Source organism: Rattus rattus, chromosome 17 (genome assembly GCF_011064425.1).
Source record: "Rattus rattus isolate New Zealand chromosome 17, Rrattus_CSIRO_v1, whole genome shotgun sequence".
Taxonomy (NCBI): Eukaryota; Metazoa; Chordata; class Mammalia; order Rodentia; family Muridae; genus Rattus; species Rattus rattus.
This window is the reverse complement of record NC_046170.1, coordinates 46,682,738-46,698,842: the sequence shown is the minus strand read 5'-3', so window position 1 is coordinate 46,698,842 and position 16,105 is coordinate 46,682,738. Positions and strand designations below refer to the sequence as shown.

At 45.4% G+C, this 16,105-nt stretch overlaps 1 protein-coding gene across 1 annotated transcript in view; it reads right to left on the bottom strand.

Annotated features, from left to right (window-relative positions):
• The window catches only part of Pard3 (par-3 family cell polarity regulator), a 546,246-nt gene that overhangs the window by 440,562 nt on the left and 89,579 nt on the right, over positions 1-16,105 (bottom strand). Inside the window, 1 exon segment of the mRNA XM_032887697.1 lies at positions 3,607-3,708. Within this exon segment, the coding sequence (XP_032743588.1) occupies positions 3,607-3,708 (102 nt within the window).

The window sequence follows — 16,105 nt, the reverse complement described above, 5'->3', positions numbered from 1 at the left end:
GAACGAGTGTCTCATGAGAATGAATATTGATCAAAAGGTGATTCCAGTAGGGAAGGAGTTCAATAACAGATAGGATCGACTATTCTGTAGGCACTCAGCCTATTTCCACAGTCATTCCTGCTATTGCCCAATGGAACCAAGAACAAAGCAGCCACAATGGCAGAGATAGCAATGATGCATGAGTTCAAGAGCATGGACTCCCACTCGCCAAGGCTGGCCTGGCTAGAACTCCTGCTGAGTGCCAGATCTGCCAGCAGCAGAGACCAAAAGTGAGCTCCCAGTACAGCACCATTCACGAGGGTGATCTCCTAGCAACTTGGTGTTAGGTGGACGGCACTGAGACCACTTCCATCACTGAAGGGACAGCACTTTGTCCTTACTGGAATACATGCATGTTCTGGTTATCTATTGGCCTTTCCGACACATAGTGATTCTCCCAAGACTACCATGTGTGCCCTTAGGAAATGAATCGTCTACTGTCATGGTACTCCGTACAGTATTCCTTCTGGCCAAGAAACTCACGTCATAGCCAAAAAGTGTGGCAGTGTCTCATGGTAATGAAATTCATTGGTCTCGCTATGATCTTCACTATCCTGAAGGAGATGACTTGACGGAAAGTGGAATGGTGGTTTAAAGTCACAGTTATAACACCAATTAGATGTCAACAGCCTGGAGGGCTGGGACAGGGTGTTCCAAAAGATAATACATGCTTTGAGACAGTGGTCAATATATGGCACTGTTTCTCTTACAGCTGGGGACTCACTAGACCAGGAATCAGAAATAGGAATGGTCCACTTGCTATCACCCATACTGGCCCACTTTAAAAACGGCTTCCTCTGCCTGTGACTTTTTATGCTCTGATGGTCTAAAACTTTTGTTTTTTTTTTGTGTGTTTTGTGTGTGTGTGTGTGTGTGTGTGTGTGTGTGTGTGTGTGTGTGTGTGTGCAGGGTGTGTGTGTGTGCGGGGGGGTCTTTCTTCCAGGAGACACAGTAAACATTTCATTGAACTGGAAACTCAGACTTCCTCCTTGCCACTTTGGGCTTCTGATGCCCTTAAACCAATAAGTTAAGAAAGAAAGTAGAGTGGTTAGTCCACACTCCTAGGAGGAAACTGGATTGTTTCTCTACAATGGAGATAAACAGGACTCCAGGAGATCCTTTAGGGCATCAAGTGCTGTTATCACATCCCGTGATTAAAGTCAATAGGAAACTACAACAGTCTAATTTAGGCAGGTTGACAAAGGGCACAGACCACTCAGGAATGAAAATATGAGTCAACATCCCAAGAAAAGAACCAAGGCCAGCTGAGGTGCGGGTCGAGAGAGGAGGAAATACAAGATGGGCAGTAGAGGAAAGAAGTCATAAATGCCAGCTAAGTCTGCAGGGCCAGTGGTAGAAATGAGGAACATAACCCACGTGTTTCTCGCCTATGCATTCTGTTTAAAATTTTAAAGTGTGCGTGCATATATACACGTAAACCGAGCAGATTTTTGTGCTTTCTGCCCTCTTGTTTCTTTACTGTGCGATGTGACATCAATGGAAACAATATCAGTGGTTACGTGTTATGAATCTGCATTACCATATTTAAGTTATGAGACACTGAAAACTCAGCACTCCTCGGGGGCTTTGCCAACTACTTAAAATATACAGTGTGTTTTAAGTATGGCTGCCTGCATCAAACAAGGAGCAGACCTTTGATGGCTCGTCTAGATTTCCGACCTGACCGGATCAACTAAAATGGAAGCCACCGGACACCTGCCTACTTGAAACAGGAAGACTCAAGTCTAAACGTGGGCAGCGCCTTCTAGTGACAGCGCACATGAAAACACACGGTAGAAGGAAGCTCTGCTCCAGGTGTCCTCACCCCACTCTCGCCGGCAGGTTCACCTGTCCTTTTGCTACAGCACTAAGGCCAACCACCTCAGGTTCCCAATGCAGACTTGAGACAGGCGGCTCTCCAGGTATCTCCAGACCTTCAGTGACAAACTGGAAGTGCTGAGACGTTTCACACCGTGGACTGAGCAACTACCAGCTCCTCAGCCTCTCCGGGGGCAGAAAGACACTGTTGGGCTACCTGAACTGTATGTATTGTGTAAGGCATGCTAATAAATCCCCCTTCTCACACACACACACACACACACACACACACACACACACACACACACACACACCTGGCAAGTACAGATATTTGTACCAGAAGTGGTCCTATAGAAACAGAATTGTGAGGTTAAATTTCTCTATCAGGCTTGGTGGTTATCTAAAGCTGCCTCTCCAACTCCATAAAACCAGCGAACGGACCACAGTTTCACTGCTCTCAGGAAATCACTTGAGAGTGACCACTGCTACATGAGAACCCCAAAATGAGAGAAATGTCCCCCAAGGAAACCATCATCAAGTCACAAACACCCTGAAAGATTTGCAAGATTTGCAACTTTTGTCACAGTATGTTCCTGTCTCGTGGGAGCTACAAAAGACAAACCCCATAGTGACAGGTGCTGGCTCAAGTCAGTCCCCTTGAATTCCTCAACGTTTGTACCTGAGATTCTTGCTTTTCTTTAGATCGCAAGAAAAGATGCACGGTTTCTGTCCAATTCAGGGCAGGCATGATGTCGACTATCTCAAGCACGGGTTTGAGCAAGAGTTAGCAGCTGTGCTCAGCAACTCAGCCCGGCAACAGCATGGAGAAGAACGAGGCAGAGCACATTCATGGTGAGTGTCCTAACAACCTTGTTGTCCTCTAGCCTCCTAGAGTGGCCCGGCTGGTTTAATGCCCTGTGTGAACCCCAGAGTCTGACGAGGACATCGGGCTATCTTCCGCTGCCCCCGCACAGCTGTGGCAATACACCTGAGTCTGCGGCTACAAGCCCTTGTGCAATTCCAGTTCAAGCCATTCACGGCGTGAGGTGTGGGCACGAAGCTCTTTACGCCCAGCCCCTCTCTTTGCCTCACTGCAATAAACAATCTGCTGGCGTCTATATGCAGGGCCGAACACCCAGCCACAGGTCTTTATCATGCTAGGAGCCACTCTCCTCCCATTCCTTCCAAGCTGGCAGGGGAACAGGCATAAACTGGCTTGGGCTGCTATGATTGTGACATGAATGGACCAGGCTGCCTTTAAGGTGGTAGTGAGGGGGCAGCTTTGAGAGAAGAACACACAAACATGGCGAAGAGAAGTGCCTGGAGCGTGCACACTCATCTTGGAGCGAGTCAGTGGCTCAACACAGCCCAGTCATCACACTGGACCATCTCTGAGCCAGCCCTGGGACCGTAAGTAACCAAAGGATCCCTATATATCCAACAAGATCAGAATCGAGAACCTCATAATGGCGGAATTGTGCTGTCAAGGAAAAGGTGTGTTTGACAAAAACAAAGAGGAAATGGCAAATACTTGGTGGTGTTTACATTGCGGATGTTTCCATTTAAAGATTCTGAAGCTGAGGTTTGAAACCCCAGCATCACAGCCCGGTCTCAGGACAGTGAGGAGAGAGTGGTGGCCCGGGTGAGCTTTCATCTATGTTTCCAGCATGAAAGGGAAGGGTGCCCTGCCACTCTCCCCTCATTCTGGAAAACCTGCATTGGAGCGGACTGCCCCAGCCATGAACTCACTCTGTCTTTGTCATCGGCAACGTCACAGAGGATGTCATCCAGGTCTAGAATCCCACCGTCTCCATGCTCCAAGCGATGTACCTGTATCCAGTAGTTTGGATCCTGAGGAAAAGAACACAAATGTCAGATACAGCTGTGTCACTGAAAGGGAACGCAACTACTTAAACTCAATAGCTTCCTGACCATTAAAGGGAACGTCAGTAATTATTACAGCCAATTAAAACTCCAGACAGGGCTCAGCTCATGGTAAAGTCAGTCTTCCCCTTCCTCTATGAATAGGTCACTCATATACACTTCCCCCTTGGCTCCACATTATCCATTATTGTGACAGGAAAACTCCTGGCCTCAGACACACTGATTTCTCCCAAGCAGATCAGACTTTTCATTGTCTGATACACGAACTACGCGGGAACCCCCGGCGGAGCAATCTACAGAAACGCTTTATTAATCAGCACACATCCTGCATCTGAAATCTTGCGTTTGCTAATCTGCAGATAGCACGCTGCACACCCTGGAGAGTTATGTGCTCCTCTCAAACAGGCCTGGACAGACGGGGCTGTTGACAAGTTGGCACATGGACCAGGAAAGCTATGGTGTGAGCCTTTGTTTAAAAAGGTCAAACCCAGCCCACACGCATATGTGTGTAATACACTATTTAAAGCACTCCGTCAAAATGTGTGGTGCAGGGCCTTTTGCTCCAGAGTGGAATTGGGGGAGAAAAGAGGAAAAAGGATAGCATTTAAAACTTTTAAATATTCCTGTTTTCAAGTAATTTGAGAAGGGCACAGTTGCCCTTGAACTTAATAAAAGTCAGATCCATATGCTGACATGGAAATACAGAAAAATGGTACCCATATGAACTGATTTCCCAAAATACAGAATTGCTACCCAAAAGTTGTGTTAACGCTCTGTTCTTTCCTAAGAAGGGATGTCTGATACAACCTTTTCTTGAAGACAAAGGATGAGTATGTTAACAAAAGCAGATTCCACCGGGTCTATGAGCCAAGATGTTGCAAGGTAGTGGCTGTTAGCACTCCTTCCGGGTTCTACCTCACAGTTACCTGGCAACGGCCAGGCCTAAATCGGTATAAAAGGGGCTGCTTGACCCCTCCTCACTCACTTGCTCTCTAACCCTCTTATCCTCTTCTCTGTCCCTTCTCTCTACATTCCCCTCCCCCCTCTCTCTCCACATGTTCCTGGCTGGTCTCTACTCCTCTACTCCTCCCCACCCCTGCTTGTCTCTGTCTCCACCCCCTCAACTACCCTCTCCGTTCCCTAAATAAACTCTATTTCATACTATATCCATCCCATGGCTAGTACCTCAGGGGGATAGGGATGCCTCAGTCTGGGTCTGCAGAGGCATCCCCTCCCCCACACCATACCGCGCCTCTACGAAGCATATTCCTGGTTCTCTCTTTCTTTTTATAAAACGCAACAGTGGCAGAGGTCGGCATTCTCTGGATGCTGCCCAAACTCATCTCTAACACAGCCATGCCTCGGATGCACTAACGCATGGCATGTGTTACGGAAATGGAGAATCACTACCCTTGGCACTGCTTAGCCAGAGGGACAAGCAGCTCAGACCTTACTGGTCAATATAAGCAGGGGTCCCATGGAAATCATCTCAGCTACTGAGACCTCTGTAAAGGGAACCGTTCCTCTAGAATGCAAACACATGTATCACACACAGAGATATAAACTACACACACACACAAACGCAGACACACCACATATACCAGATACATACAAGCATGTACACAGACATATACACACAGAGCACATACACAAACACAACATACACACACATGTAAACACACATAAACACACACACATCATATGCTTGGAGAGAAAGAGTTTATTTCATTTATGTGTTCTGGGGCACAGTACATCACTGGGGAAAGCCAAAACAGAACCTAGAGGCTAGAACTAAATAGAAAGACATGGAGGGGGGTGCTTGCTTTTCGTGGCTTGTTCAGCCTGCTTTCTTTTACCATTTAGGACCAGTCCAGAGATGGGCTGCTCCCAGTGGGCTAGGCCTACCCATATTACTCACTAGGCAAGAAAATGCTTTACAGACTTACCTACACAGGCAAATCACATGAAGGTATTTTCTCAAGTGAGAATCCCTCTTCCCAAATTACTACAGCTTCTGTCAAGCTGACATAAAACTAACCAACACATATACTAAATACACATACACAATAGCATATATACATACTACAACAGACAGACATATAGACATACACTACACTACATATACATATACACATACATACTTATACAGACAGACACATACACCATAGCATACATACATACCTACATACATACATATATACATATAGACATACAACACACACTACATATACTACATACATATACACATACATACTTATACAGACACATATACCATAGCATACATACATACTTACATACATACATACATACATATAGACATACAACACACACTACATATACATACATACATACACATATACATACTTACACACAGACAGACACATACACAAACAGATACATAGAGATTCAAACAAACGCATATCTACAAGTACATTCTTCCACTATGTGGCTTAACCGATCCACACAGTCCCCTAAGTTCAATGCCACCCTCATGGTACTTTTAAGACTACCACTTTGAATGTTTCAGAATTTGTTGTTTCTACCTTTGTTTGGCAGCCAAAGTCCCGAAACAAACCACCTTCCTAGATCCTAGTCTTTAAATCAAATGGTGTATTAACTGTGTTGAGGAAATTTAGTATCCAATGTCCTATGGTGAATAAGGAAAACCCTCAGCCATCACCTCCTGGCCAGTTAGGACAAGTACATTCTGTCCTCCACCACTCACCCACACCCTGCAAGTGCTAGCATGAACAAACCAGCTAAAGTGGCAACTTCCACTTTTATATCATTTCTGCATGGGCAAACAGACGGTCCTCCAAAAACAGCTTACTAAACTTGTTCTTCATACACCTATCTCCTCCTGGATCAGCACCAAAATCATCCATCCAAACTTTAAGAGCTTCTTTAAAATACCTTTAGGAAATCTCATAGTTGTCAAAATGGTGTACATAGGGGTGAATGCGACAGTGCAGTAAGCACACATAGAATGTGTTTAAAAAGCCGAACAAGAACAAATGACAGCATGACAAACCATGTATGGTGGTGCGGGCTTACAATCCCACCACCGACAACAAGGAGACCAAAGGATCCCCGGGGTTTGCAAAGGCTGCCAGCTGGTCTACCCTAGATAATGAACTATAAGCCAATGAAAGACCCAACCTCAAATCATCTGGATAGCATTCCGAAGGATAACTTCTAGGGTTGTCCTCCAGCCTCTAAACACATGCATGGTTCACGCACAGGAACGGGAACATGCACACACATACGTGTACACACATAAACATTTTATTTTTAATTCATCAACATGCTTGTTGCCTCCGGCTCATCTCCTGCAGTCCCGCTGCAGTCAGGTTTCCTCCCAAAACTGCTCCTCAGTCACCAGCAGCTTCCACATCACTACATGCAATCAGTCCTTCCTCAATCCTTCTTGGTCTTCCTGCAAAATCTCACATGCCAATCACTGTCTCTGAAATCTCCCATAATTTTTTTTCGACCTTCTCACGAGCTGACCAAGGCTTTCTGAACATGAGACTTGTTGACTCCACATCAGGAGAGGCCCTGATTCAACAGTCAGATACTTATTATATGTATCAGACTTTTATATGCTCAATGAAGGGACTTTCAGGGGAGAGGGAATGAGCACATGAATGATTCTCTCCTTGTTAAAAAAAAAAAAAAAAAACAGAGGTGAGAAGGGCATCTGGAATGACCTCCCTACCCAGCATTAAGACCAGGAAGGGCGCTGGTGATGGTTTGGGTTTTTTGGTTTTTTTTGGTTTTGGTTTTGGTTTTTTTCCATTAGGATACCACTCTACATATCCCTGGCTTGTGTAGAACTAACTACGTAGACAAGGCTGGATTTGAACTATGAAGACAAGGCTAGATTTGAACTAACTATGTAGACAGGGCTGGATTTGAACTAACTATGTAGACAAGACTGGGTTTGAACTAGCAGTCTTCCTACATACATTTCCTGAATCCTGGGAATTCAAACTCTCTCCCGTTCCTAACACTTGACCTCCCATTTTACTTTCTACCTACCCTGCTTTCTCCAGTTTTGAATAATCTAACTTTTCATTTACTTATCATCCTCTCCTTTCTTCCTTCCTACGTTTTTTTCTCTTGTTAAAATCATCTTATTAAACTCTCTGATACTGAAGTACGCTTCCAGGTCAGCAAAGGCTCAGCTCTACAGACAACACGCCTGTGCTCAGACTTCAAGTAACACTTTAACTGAAAGAACGGGGTGTTAAAATATCACGATGGGAGTTAAAGACCAAGCAGGCATGACCAGGACCTGAAAAACCCACTCCTGAGTATCCACCCCTATGTTACACAGAGAGGCCAGCAAGGGAGACCACAGCCACAACAGACTGTGGCACAGGAGTCCTTTCAGACCACACATTAGACTTGAAGAGTAACTACCAAGGGTACAGCCCATATACTGCACTGTCCACAGCATACCTTCCTTGTCTACTATAAGTGCCACCTGCTCCGGTAAGACTTGAAGAGAAAGCAGGAGCCTCAGGCCACAACGTAACATACAGTGTGTCAAAATACAGGAATCCCCACCAAAATACCAGGTGGGATTACAGTTTTAATATAGTTATATGATAAAATACAGTTGGAATGCATCCAGCATCTCACAACAGTCCACTGCTAATAGACTGAGTACAGCCTGAGGCTCAGTTGGTAGACTACCTTTGCTGGCAAACCTGAGGCCCTGGGTTCCATCCCCAGCAGCACATAAAAATTGTTGTGGTGGTACATGTGTGTAATCCCAGCATTCCTGAGGTAGAGGTAGGAAGACAAGAAAAAGGAGAGCCTGTGTGTCGTGGCATGCCTAGCGTTCTTGTGAGTCTGGAGCTGTGTGTGTGTGTGTGTGTGTGTGTGTGTGTGTGTGTGTGTGTGTTTATGTGCACACACATGTGCACATGTGTGACGTGTGACGTGTGGCTGTTACAGGATAACTCGTAGATTACTTTGTCCCCTTTGCCCCATGTGGGTTCCAGCGACTGAACTCACAAGTCAGGTTTGGTGGCAGATATTCCAGTCCAATGAAACACATCCCCTGCCCAAAACACAGCAACTATTACAAATTAAAAAGGAAAAAATAAAAAGTATCAACAGGAAGCAAATAAGCCTATCCCAATGGCTTCAAGATTCCTGTATCGTAAAGGCCCACACCTTGTCTATTTGCAAAACTTGAAGATAGAAAACAATTTTTTGGGTTGTTTTGTTTTGTTGTATGTATGTATGTATGTATGTATGTATGTATGTATGTATTTTTAGAAATGTAATCTTCACTGTCCTTTCCTCTGGAAAGTACTGGATGATGTGTCCCGACAAAACGAGGACTAGGCTCTGGACAAGAATGCTACGGCTTATGAAGCAAACAGCTGGTATGAAGGAAAAGAATTCCCTGCACTACAGAGATCACTGGGAAGCTGACCCCGAATGGTGACAAGACCCCAGAAAGCCGTTGGGGAGCAGACCTAAAACATGACACACCTAAAATGAAGCTGCTGGGATCTTGAAGTGAAATGGCTCAGGCTGATGTGGAAATAACATCCAAACTCACTGAGACGCTGCCTTGTAGCAGCAGTGGGGCAGTTAGGAGTCAGAGCACAGAAGGCCTCAGGGACAGCACGAACGTGAAGAGAGGTCCGTGTAGCTCAGCCACAAGCAGCATTCCACCGTGAAGACTACTGGGCTTTTAACCTAACCAAAACAATAACTACATTTGGTGGAAGACAGTCTATCAATAAGTATATTTGTATGAGAGGGATACACACACCATGACGGGGATCCGAGAGTCGTTTTCTGGGATGGAAGGAAAGGAAGTATCCACTGAGCAATGGACAGAATCAACCAACTAGTGAGAAACTACATTAAAAAAAAAGACATCAAGAAATAACAAAAGCAATTTATATAAAAATAAGGTGGTAGATTTCAAAAGAATGGGCTATTAGAGAAGGTAACTTGCACTCACTGCCATTCCTGGATGGATGGATGGATGGATAGATAGATAGATAGATAGATAGATAGATAGATAGATAGATAGATAGATAGAATAGATCGATCGATCGATCGGAAAACTGAGGGTTTTCCTTAGACAATAAGACAACTGATTAACATTAAACATCCACTGAACCAATTAGGCACAAGGCAATTACATTCCTAAGACGAATGAAGCCACGGTTGCTAATAACCATACAAAGAGAAAACATTTCATTTTTGAAAGCTGGCAGACCTGTCAAAGTATCCTCCATTCTAGGTGGTACTGTAACTGTCTCTCCCATGTATTTAATCCAAAACAGACATTTTTAAACGGGATCTAGACTGTAGCAGTTAATGAAACGATGGTATTCCAAGGCAGCCATGACCTACGCGGCTTGGCTTCAATCATGTTTCCTCTTCGGAAATGCATGCCTCTACCTTGAACTTACAGAACTAGCTGTCGGTTTGCTGTGGGAACTCGCTTGAAAAGTAAACACATTTCTGTTGCCTTCTCAACAGGAGTGGAGGGCGGGGATGGCCAGAGGTCACAGCTGACATCCAGCAATAAGATGACCTGCATCCCTCTCTGGGAGTGACTAACACGCTTTTCAACCCCAAGCCACGGCCACGCTGATGCCTCAACGCCACCCAGCAACCCACAGATCTGTTGTCTCACAGGAGAGTGGAAGACATTACTCATCTCATTAATCAAAAGGGAAAGAGGCAACAGGGAAAGGCCAAGTTCAAGCTCACGAAAAATTCTCCATGTCTTCTTCCTTTAGAACCAGGCAGTGTCTCACAGGGCACCTGGGCCACCATTGGCCTCTTCCTCACCATTTCCATTAGGACGGGTGTGGTTTGGTTTCTCCCTCATCCCACACCGAGAAGGAGCCCTTAACATAGCATTCTTCTCCATTCTACTGGCAGCACCAGGGACCTTCCAGAGTCAACCCAAACAGCTCACAACCTTCCCAACGGGCAGCTCGAGGGATGGAGAAACCAGTAATCAACCAAAGACAAAATGTAAGATGCTTTATAGAAACACAACTAAAGTAACCTTTTAAAAAGAAAAGGCCCAGGACTAAGGGAGAGATGATTCAGGTAAGAATACAAACTGCCCTTCCAGAGGACCCAACTTCAGTTCTCAGCACCCACAAGGAGGCTTACAACTGTCTGTAACTCCAGTTCTAACGGATCTGACACCCTCTTCTGGCCCCTGGAGATACTGGAGAGTCATACACACAGACAAAACACCCATACAAGTGAATGAAATCTAGGGAGAGAGATAGAAACATAGATAGAGACAGCAGCAGAGACACAGAGAGACACAGAGAAACAGAGAGAACCCACCATGGCTAACCTAAGCACAGCATAGGGGCACTAAAGACAAAATCCCGTGAAAAGGACAGTTAAAAGAGTGAGGATATTAAATAGTGAGTCGTGAACTGAGCGATGTTAAGTAAAAGCACATTCTCGTTTGAAGGGAATGCCTGCCGATGGGTGCACAAGATGTGCCGCCCTAAAGAAGCACCCAACGGCACGGCGTTTGTACCATGTGGCTATATGCTTGTGACGTAGGAAGAAAGTGAATGTCACCTCCCTGCTAGGAAGGTGGGCCATGGGTGAATTGGTGACTCAAAATTTTTTTTTCTGTCATTTTAAAATAACGGGGGTGGGAGGGGGTGTTCAAGGTCAAAGGGACAAAAACCATGATGATATTCAAATGTGGTCCTTGTTAAAGTTTTAAAAAAGAAAAGAGAGTCAGTCTAGGAATTGGGGCTCAATGCTGGAGCTCATATCTAGCTGTGCAAGGCAGGCCCCAATTGGCATTCAAATTACCACACATTTAAAAAAAAAAAAAAAAAAGGTTGTAGTATGGGGGAATAAACCTGGGCCCTTACACATGTTAGGTAAATCCTCTACCATTGACTAAGACATGCCCACAGCTTAACCCTGAGACACTGTCTCACTCAGTGTCAAAAGCCAGCCTTCAATTTGCTCTCTACAGTCCAAGCAGGCCTTCCTTGAACAGATGTCTGGGATTCCAGGCCTGCTCCATCATATCTAATCTAATACATGCAAAAAAGTTAAAAGTCATCATATAAGACATTTGGGGAACTGCTTAAAAACCTTTACTGTAAATTATGCACCATATACTTATTAGAAGTTGTTGATTTTCCTAATTGTCATAATGATCTCGTAGACATTGAAGGAAAATGGTCTTCTCAGAGAATATACTATGCAATATTCATAAGCAAAGTGTCAAGACATTGGCTATTATTTTAAAAGAGCCTGTTCAAGCTGGAGGACAGCTCAGTTGGTAAAGTGCAAGCAAGAGAACCTGAGTCCAATCCCCAGAACAATGGAAGCCTGCCAGGTGAGGTGGCTTGTGCTGGGTAGACCAGTGCCTGAGAAGCAGGAAAAGGAGGATCCCTGGTGCTCTCTAACCAGATGGCAAGATGATCAAATCTAATTGGTGAGCTCCAGGTCAATGAGACCCTGCTTCAACTGAAGTGAACAGTGTTCCACAATATGCCACCCAAAGTTATACTCTATCCTATACACACTCACGCATATATATACATACATACACACTCACACATATACATGCACACATACACACTCACACATACACATACATACTCACACACAAACATATACACACTCACACATACATACTCACACACACACATACATTTACTCATACAAGCATACTCATACACATTCACACACAGGCATGCATGCACACACATTCACATACACACACACACGCATACATACATACACTCACAAATACATATACACACACATACATACACTCACCCACCATACACACTCACACACATATACATACACACTCACACATACATACACACATGCACTCACACAAACATACTCACACACATACATACTCACACATATGCACACACACTCAGAGACTTACACACGCATGCATGCACACACACTCACACATACATGGACTTACACACACATGCAGGCACACACTCACAGATACATACACACATGCACAACACTCACATACACACACTCAAACACTCACACATACACACATGCACACCCGCACACACGCTCATAAACTCACACACATGAACTTACACACACGCCCCTAGCTACATGAACACCCGTGCACATGCACACATACATACATACCCACATACTTAAAACTAGCTACTTCTCAGTAGTCCAGCACTCACAAGGAAACGCCTACTGTACAGCATGCATCTAGGAAAATATAAATTGTCCCAAGTCTTTAAACCAAGTAAGTTAACACAGAGAACTGGTTATAAGACAAGGAAGAGCTGAGGTTCCTGAAGCCACTGCCCTACATGCTGACTGACTAAACAAGGTGGCAGCATAGCCCGCCGGGGGTTGATTGTGCAGGACCTGGAATCTGAGGAAGCCTTCTCTGCACAGACTGAGTCCAGGGTGGGAGCTGGGATATGTCCTGTGAAGCGTCATCATGTGGCACACCCCACCACACCTCCCACTGCTCAGCCTGGACAGCTGTCAGCAGATACGGCTAATCCCCAACTATTCTTGGACTGTCCCATAACACTGGAAACCAGAGTAACTTCACACTAATGTGGTGACCGAGTTCATGAGAACACAGGAAGCCAGCCTAATCAGTGTTCCAGGGTGTAAAACTGCCAGACATGTGACAGGGGAGCCAGGGATGGAAATTTTTAATCAATGCTAAGGATGAATTAGAAGACATTACACATGCAAGGCAATTCGTCTACCCACTGAGCTCAGCCTCCAACCCACTAGTGCAACTTGGGGCAGGGAGGGACCTGGTATCGTGTAAATAAATCTCTTTAAAGGCTTGAAATTGAAACTATCTACACATCCAATAGCTAAGGCTACGGGGCTGTGTGCAGCCGAGACCAAAGTCCAGCTAAACATGCAATTATGAGAAACAAGTCGAGCTTATCCAATCCATGGGACACTGAACAGCAGTTCAAGTTCTTCCCCCAGGGTTGGAGACGCGGCTCGGCTGGTGCATGGCTTGCCTAGCATGCACGAAGACAGCATTCCATTCATAGCACATATAAACCAGGTGGGACGGCGTACGCCAATAACTCCAGCACTCGGAAATGTGAAGGCAAGAAGATTGGATTCAAGGTCATCATCCTTGACTTCTTCAGTGTTCCAGGCCAGCTTGGTCTACACTAAAGCCCTTTCTTTAAAAAAAGAGAGGAAGGGAGGTGTTGGGGGAAGAGGGAATAATTCCCCAGAACACTCTCTGTTCAAGGGAAATGACCCCTGGGATCCCTACAAGCTGGAGGTGCTCCCCCAACTTTGATTTCTCCTGCAATCTTTGATCTAGCCATTTAGACAACCAGTGACTGTGTCTCTTCCTTTCCTGCTGCTTCTCAGTCTTGCACAGAACTAGGCAGTCAATTACTGAGGACTCAGTCCTGTAATTACTGAGGACGTGCCTCAGTCACAGGAACAGAGCACAGCACCCTGCCCACAGCCCGCCTTCCGCCTCCTGGAACATACCTGTTCCGCACCAGCATGCTTCCACATCTGAATTCTGAACTACCCTAGCTGTATTTGCACCCCCATCTCTGGTTTGAAACCATCCCCCTGTGACTCTGGCTTCAGCACCCCCGCTCAGGTACTTATCTGAACACTGACTTGTACTGGCTTGAGCCTGTTTCCTTGTGCCCCTGCAGTACTCTGCTTTTCTCATTGGTAAGGTACCCAAAGGGACTTTTGATGAGCTTTCTTAAAATGCAGAACAAAGAGCAAACGCTGTGATATAGATGTAGATATGAATGAATGTTTTTATATGTGTTGTATGTAAATGAATGTTATATATATATATATGAATGATATACCATACACATACACACACACACACACACACACACACACACACACGAAGGAAAGGCTTCAGACAAGTGCTTCCTGGGAAATTAACCCACGAACAGCCCTGTGCTTTGCTAACGACCCGGCAGAGCACATAAACGAGCTTGTTCTTCACCCTTCATCCTCCAGCTTCTCAACCTGACTGGAGAATCCCCACTGATTACTCTGTCTTATAGTCCAAGTGACGTAAGGATGAGAGCATCCAGACAGACAGACAGTTCCCCTGTGGTGAGGAGACCCAGCCACAGCTTGGACACCTTTGTTCCCACCTACAGGTTGGTTATCCGGGAGCCAGGATACACTGGCACCATGCCTCCGGTCACAGGGCATGTGAGGAATTGTGAAGAGCTGGTACTGCACCCTGACAGTGAGACAAAGGAAGGAGCATGTGAGACACTGGATGGGAAACACATTCAAGCCAAGGCAGACTGCTGGACAGCCGGCTCTCAGCCTCGAAAGCTCCCTCCACTGCTCTGCCAGGACAGCTCCTTGAAGGCTGGTACCAGGTGGTGCACCCCATCTCTCTCAAGCTCCTAGTTTACCTGGTAAAGGGCCACAGGTGGGGAGACCTGCAGTTGAGCACATCTCTGGGCTCCTCTTGTAGGCTTACAAGGCTCCGTTTTGTATCAGAGACGAAATACTAAAACCTTTGGAGAGAGGTGATCACCCTCTCACCAAAGGAATGGTGGTGCCAGAAAAGACTACAGAGGCCTGGAAATGTGAGTGGCTCCCCCAGGACACGCCTTTTCCTGAAGACCCAAGAAGCTGGCCAACACAGCCAACACGTAAAGGAGAAATTGAGCAAGAGAAAACCCTTCCCTGTGAGAAGGACCTTTTTAAACCTGGAGGAGAGGGATCATGGATACTGTTGTCATCTCTGGGGAAGAACCCATTTGGCAAAGTGCTCGCCACACTAGCATACAGACCTGAGTTTGCTCTCCTGAAGCCATGGCTTCTGGAAGAGTCTAGGCATGGTGCCGAGCATCTGTAATCCCAGGGACAACAGATACTGGGGATACCTAGGGCTCACTGGTCAGGCACCTTAGCATACTTGGGGATTCCAGGTTCAACAAGGAACTGTCTCAGAAAAGGATGGACAGAGTCCAAGAAACAACATATGAGGTTGATCTCTGGCCTACATACAGACGTGCAGGTATATACACACAGACACACACACATACATACACACACATGCACACACAGACATATACATGCACATATACATACACAGACACACACACATATGCAGACACACACACATACATACACACACATACTCACATATAAAGACACACACATATACACATGCACACATACACACATATGCACATGCACACATTCACACACACATACACATATAAAGACACACACACTCATACATACACATACATACAAAGATGCACACATAGACACATGCACACATTCACACATACAAACACACATATACACATGCACACATACAGACACA